Below are 6,825 nucleotides of genomic sequence, written 5' to 3'. Positions count from 1 at the left end.
ACCCGGAGAAAACCGAAACATGACCGAGAATATAAAATCATTTAGTAATACTTAACTAATTCCTATTTTACGGACATTTTTCACAACAACTCCTGTTCTATAATATTTCTGAAGACAAATATTAAGAATAAAGTTTTCTTCATTTTAATTTTTGCCTATTTCCAGGTTTCCTCGGTTCTATGTATTCCTTTCTTCAGTTTCTGGGATCTCCAATCATAGGAGCTTTATCTGACGTTTATGGAAGAAAACCAATTATGATTTTGTGCCTGAGTGGAATCGCCATGTCCTATCTTTTGTGGGCATTCTCGAAAAGTTTTGCTGTGTTTATTTTAGCAAGATTTGTTGGTGGTTTTAGTAAAGGAAATATTAGTTTGTCGATGGCAATTCTCAGTGATGTCACCGCACCTGCTTCAAGAGGAAAATCAATGGTATGAATTTTATAACTTTAGAGTAATCAGCCGTTTCTGAAATTAAATGATTAAATTCATCAGATCGTTTGAATTTTTCCAAAAATCTATCTGAAATCTTTTTGAAATAATTGATGTCTTTTCGAAACCTTTTTAATCTATCTGAAATCTTTTTCAAATATTTTCAAATCTTTGAAATCTTTATCGGATATTTGAAATATTTGTGAGTTTGTTGAAATCTTCGATAAATCATTGAAGTCTGAAATCTTCTGAATCTAGTCCGAAAGGTTTGCGAAATATCTCAAATATTTTATAAATATTCGATAATATATTTAAAGTGATTAAAATCGTTGAAAATCATTAAAAGCGTGGTGAAAGTTTTTAAATCTATCTGAAATCTGTGAAATCTTTGGAAAATCGTTTAAATATTTATAAAAAATTTAAATTATTGAAATGTTTAAGGAATCATTTTAGTCTGTGAAATCTTTTAAATATATCTGAAATCCTTGCGAAATATTTGAAATATTTAAAATATAAAAAAATTAATAATATTTTTTAAATGATTGCAATCTTTGTGACATTTTTTCAATCTTTATGAAATCATTGAAATATTTATCAAATATTTTTAAAGATTTTGAAGGAATTGCAATCTTTGCGAAAGTTTTTACTGAAATCTTTGGAAAATCATTGAAATCCTTTTAAATTATTTTTGAAGTATCTGGTATATTTTTGAAATGGTTGAAATCTTTGCGAAATCAGTGGGAAATCATTTATGCCATTGTGAAATCTTTTAAATCTATCCGAAATATTTGGTAATATTTGTAAGAATGATGGGAATCTTTGTGGAATATTTGGAAAATCATTGAAATCTTCTAAATCTATCCAAAATCTTCTCGAAATATTCAAAATTTTTACGAAATCTTTGAAATTTTTGGGAAATCACTGAAATCCTTTGCTAATATTTTTGAAATATTTAGTATATTTTTAAAATGGTTCAAATCCTTGCGAAATCATGTCGGTCTTTGTGAAATATTTTTAAACTATCCATATTTTTGCCAAATGTTTGAAATCTTTGTCAAATCCTTAGAAAATCATTGAAATTTTTATAAAAAGATTTTTGAAATTTTCGATACATTTGATAATATTTGTGAAATTCTTCAAATCTTTGCGATAAATTTTATATATTTGCGACATAATTCAAATCTTTTGAAATCTTTGAAATTTGTTTGAAAGCTTTGTGAAATCTTTGTGATATCATTCTAATGTTTGTGAAGTCTTTCTGAAATCTTTAGGAAATCATTGATGTCTTTGTAAAATCTTTTAAATCTATGCAAAATCTTTGCGAAATATTTCAAACCTTTTTTATCTTTGGGAAATAATTGAAATCTTTCTGAAATATTTGGAAATATTTGCTAATATATGTGAAATTATTCAAACCTTTGGGGAATCGTTCATGTATTTTTGAAATCTTTTAAATCTGTCCAAAATCTTTTTGAAATATTAAATCTATTTTTTAAATATTTGTTACAATTTTTGAAATTATTTAAATCTTTTTAAAATCTTTTATATCTGTCCAAAATCTTTGCGAAATACTTGAAATATTTGGTAATTCTTGCGGAATATTTGGTAAAATTTGTGAAATTATTGAAATCGTTGAGAAGTCACTGAAATCTTGGTGCAAGCTGTGAAATATATCGGACATTTTTATAAAATAGTTCAAGTCTTTGGGACATCTATTAAATATATCCGAAATTTTTGAAATCTTTGTAAAATAATTTTCAAATCTTCAGAAATATGCGAAATATATTAAAAGTATAATATTATAGTGCGCGCAAATTGTGGCATTCAATATCATAAGTCTCTTCTCCTGCCCCCACCCAGAGAAAAAATGCTCCGCGGCTTCTGCGTTATTTCAATTCCATTTGTTATTTTTATTTTTCAGGCACTTGTAGGTATTGCGTTTTCCGTGGGCTTCGTATTGGGACCAATGATAGGAGCTCTTTTTGCAAAGCTTTCCACTGGTAACAGAGAAGGCCAATGGTATGCGCTTCCAGCCTCATTCGCTTTTGCACTTTCCATGACCGAATTATTGTATTTTTCTTTGAGCTTCAAAGAAAGTCTACCTCGAAAACTTCGAGCGAAATCACTCACTTCGGGAATATCTAGTGCATTAACTTACATCAATCCTCTGGATTTATTCCAGTTCAATGCAGTTTCTAATCTGACTAAAAGCGGTAATTTCCCGAATATAAAACACATTTAGGCTATGTAATACTTACCCAGTTTCTACTTTATTCAAGTTTTTTTCATAACAACTTACTATCATACGAATTGAGCAATCGGTTTGAAAATTTGGGAAATAAAATAAAAGGCACTAAGCAAGGTGTGCACGGTAAAGTAGGAATTGATTAAGTATTACAAGCCCCGTACGAAGGCTTGCATTGATCAGAATTAAAAAATGTGATTCACTTGGTTACCTGATTTTTCCCGTCGTCTCCTAAACCTTCGGGGAAATATATATGAGAAAAAATCAATCCCCTCCAATGCACCTCGACAAATTTCACAGAAAAGTACTTAATGGAATTGAAAAATACGAAAATTCTCAGTCAGGATCAATAAAATAAAAACCTGGAAGTTTTTCATTGATATACATAAATAATAATATTTCTTGTGGTGTAACGTAATTATTATCTATTAGTTGATTATCTCATAAATTATTTATTCATTTGGTATTATCAATTCATTTTCGTTTTGTTTTTATCCTGGCCTTAATCTGATTATTAATTTATTATTTTTATTACTTCATTTGTATATATTTTTCACCTTTCACTTTATATCTTATACATTTAGAAAGTACATTATATTTATTTATATTTTTATTTAGTTAAAGATAGCAAATATCTTATTCATAATATTCACGAAAATTGAAACTTCTAAATTTATATTCCAGAAAAAAAGGATTTGAAATATATACCTACTACATTTTAGAACTCGAAAAAATGTCATAAAGATTCATTCTGGAGATATTAGCGGAAATGAAATAAATTAAAAAGAAATTCTACTGCATGGAATTAAAAACAATTCATTATACATTATTCATTATAAAAGAAATTAATCAAATTGGAAATGTATCCTACTTTATGAAATTAAAAATAATTATAGATACTTTTTTAAAGGAATTGGAAGGAAGTAAATAAATGAAAATTTTGCTCTGTTTCGGAAACACAAAATAATTCAGACAGTCGTTTCCGCCGCTTTGGGAACTGCAAGGAATTAAATTTCTGAAAAATGTATTACTCTCTTGTGGATTGGAGGTCGATGGAAGAATCTGATTTTAAATAGGATAGACAAATGTTCATGTTTACGCTGAAATCGGTATTTCACAATTCTTTTCAATTCAAGCCTTTTTACTGGGATGGCCTTAAAATAATTGATAAAAGCCATTCACAGGGTGTCTTCCCTAATTTGAAAACCTGGAATTGTCAGGTAACTCTTATATACTTGGAAAATCATGTAAATGTCAGGGGATTTTTTTTTTTAATTCAGGGTTTTTTCAAGAGAATGATTAATTTTTTATTAATTGCAATATAAAATTGAATAAAGATGATTCTTCATTGATAAAAGTAGCTTTATATTACTGTATTTAACTATTTTGTTGAAAATTAGTTTTTTCTATTGGTTTTAAATTAATTTTTTCAACAAATTATATTTTGAAAAAACTTGTGATACTTGTGAAAAAAACGAAATTATCAGGGAATTTCTTCCAGGATTTGAGTAGACACCCTGCATTCAGTTTCAAAATTTTAAAGTTCTTTTTTCTATTTTCAGAACTACATCAGTTGAGAACTTTAGGTCGCTCCTACTTTCTCTACTTGTTCATCTACAGTGGCCTCGAATTTACACTCACTTTCTTGACTCATTATTCTTTTGGTTTTACCAGAATGCAACAAGGATGGATGTTTCTTGGAATTGGATTAACGATGGCAATTTTACAGGGAAGCTGGGTGCGAAAAATCCCTGCTCACAGAACTAAATCCATAACGGAACTGGTATTTACCATTCACTATCGAGAATAATCTATTTAAAATAAGAAAACATATTTCTGTAATGATATTAATTTTTCAGGGTCTGTGGCTTGTAATTCCAGCATTTGTATGCATCGCAATTGCCAGAGAAGTTTTTATGTTATACTTTGGAGTATTTCTCTTCGCTGTTTGTAAGAATTTGATTATTAAAGAAATAAGTTTAGGGTGGCCGCTGTACTGGGAAATCGTGAAATGACCTAAAATTTTTTGAGACCGGGAGAAACCAGGAAATGACAGCGAATTTATTTTTTGAGCGGGAATTTTGCTATTACTCAGTTTACAATGCGAAATTCAAAAATCTTTTACTTACAAAAATTTTCATTTTAGATTTGTAATTTTAAGCCTACATTTTTAATTTAAACAATGTTTAAATCCTATCTTGACGTCTTGACAATTAAAAATTAAAAGCGTTTGAAGTTAACATTTTTTTATAAAAAAAAATTTTATTTTATCAACTGTAAATATAAATCAATCCATTTTTTAGTGGATCTGTACTTTAAGTATCAAAAGGTAAAGAATAATTGATTTGACAAAACGATGTTAAATCCGTTCAAAATTAAAGCATTTCCAGATTCTAACGTTAAAAATTAAACGGTTTTTGTTTGAAAGTCTTAGGCATTAAAAAAATGTAAACGACTGATTGATACATTATAAGTTTCTACATTTTTTGTTTGAGATCTGCAAAAATCTACATTTTGTTTGAAAGCAGGCTATCATTTAAAGACTCAAATTAATTTTGAATCTTTTGAAAACTTCTAAATATATCTTTAAATATGCTCAAATTTCTTCTACAAGTAATAAGTGTTCAATTGTTATTTATAAATCAAAATTTTAAGGAAATTTTAATAAATTTGCAGGATTTCTTCAAAATTTTAAGAAAAATGCAATGCATTTAAAACAATATTTAGAAGTCATGAATAAATTTAAAAAATAATAATTTAAACAAATTTAAAACAACTTCTAGATTTCTCAAGATTTTGAAATAAAATTTTGAATCTTTTCAAGGTTGTTAAAACTATTTAAATGTTTAAATGTTTAAATTTTTAAATTTAAACTTTTAAATTAAATTTTTAAAATTTTTAATCTTTCTAGCTTAACATTTCTCAAAATAATGTAATTTTTCAAAGTGCAAAGTTCGTTGATTCATTTTTTAATGTAGAGCGTTTAAAATGATAATGTGGAATAATATTTTTTGAACGGAGTCTGAATCTTTGAATTTTATAGTTTATAAAAGTTAAAGATTCTAGATTTGGCAGTTTTCAGTTTTAATTTAATTTTAATTTTGTTATTTTTAAATTGTTTAATTGGAAAGTGTTAGTATTTTATGCATGTAAATTATTGAGTATTTGATTAAAACATTTTTGAATTTAAAAACTTTTTAACTTTAGTTTTAAATTTCAAAATAAACAGTTCCATTTTCAGTGCTTCAATTTGCAATTTTTTGTTTAATAGAAAAATGTTTAGCTTTAGAGTTTTAATTTTTAAATTTTTATTGACCGTAAAAAATGTTTGCAACCCGGGAAAAAAACGGGAATTTATTTTTTCGATTAAAACGGCCACCTTCAAGTTTTTAAATTTTCCATAGAATTTTTGTGAATTTGGATGGATTTTTTCAGCTACAGCCATGGTCGTGACGTGTATGATGACTTTGGTGACTCGTATCGGGCCGGAGAATCAAAAGGGTGCGATTACTGGAATATTCAGGTCGCTTGGGGCTTTGGCTCGTGCTTGTGGCCCGATTGTGGCATCAATTGGTAATTCATGAGCATTCAATTTTATTGTTATACTGCATAGCTTTTTTTGGTTTTATAAATGCAAGATATTTTTCAGCTTTTTGGACTCTCGGAAGCACAACTTCGTACTTGATTGGCGCAGTAGCGTTAGTTCTTCCACCTATAATACTTAAAAGTGTTCAGATGACTTAAACACTAAATAGTTTATTACAAGTATTCACTAAACGTGCCTCCGTAAAAGTATTTATATTTATATATATTTTTAAAATAATTCATTATTATTTTTAAATCGATGCGTATTTTCTATTTGATACTGATTATTATTAATTAGCTATAAGGGACCATAGTTGATTTATTATTTGGTTACAAATTTAACAATTTTATTTGAAAGACAACCTTTTTGGTTGCAAATTCAACTGTTTTGTTAAAAATTCGTCTTTTTGTGTTAAAAATTCAGCTGTTTTCGTAGATAATTAACCGTTTTGTTTAAAATTTATATTTTGTTGCTGGTAAGTCCATTTAACTACTTTTTTTTTATAAAAACTATTTTTTTCTGAAAATTTGCCTTTTTTATTTAAATGTTTATCTTTTTTCGTAGAA

At 27.3% G+C, this 6,825-nt stretch overlaps 1 protein-coding gene across 1 annotated transcript in view; it reads left to right on the top strand.

Annotated features, from left to right (window-relative positions):
- The window catches only part of LOC117171413 (major facilitator superfamily domain-containing protein 10), a 16,532-nt gene extending 9,966 nt beyond the window's left edge, over positions 1-6,566 (top strand). The window contains exons 2-7 of the mRNA XM_033358714.1: positions 166-428; positions 2,350-2,641; positions 4,236-4,456; positions 4,533-4,623; positions 6,109-6,246; positions 6,323-6,566. Coding sequence (XP_033214605.1) covers positions 166-428; positions 2,350-2,641; positions 4,236-4,456; positions 4,533-4,623; positions 6,109-6,246; positions 6,323-6,417 — 1,100 coding nt within the window. The 3' untranslated portion in view covers positions 6,418-6,566. The remainder of the gene's footprint in view (positions 1-165; positions 429-2,349; positions 2,642-4,235; positions 4,457-4,532; positions 4,624-6,108; positions 6,247-6,322) is intronic.
- Positions 6,567-6,825: the final 259 nt, after the last annotated feature.

This window comes from Belonocnema kinseyi, chromosome 4 (assembly GCF_010883055.1).
Source record: "Belonocnema kinseyi isolate 2016_QV_RU_SX_M_011 chromosome 4, B_treatae_v1, whole genome shotgun sequence".
Taxonomy (NCBI): Eukaryota; Metazoa; Arthropoda; class Insecta; order Hymenoptera; family Cynipidae; genus Belonocnema; species Belonocnema kinseyi.
The sequence above is the reverse complement of the archived record's forward strand: the minus strand, read 5'-3'. Positions and strand labels throughout refer to the sequence as shown.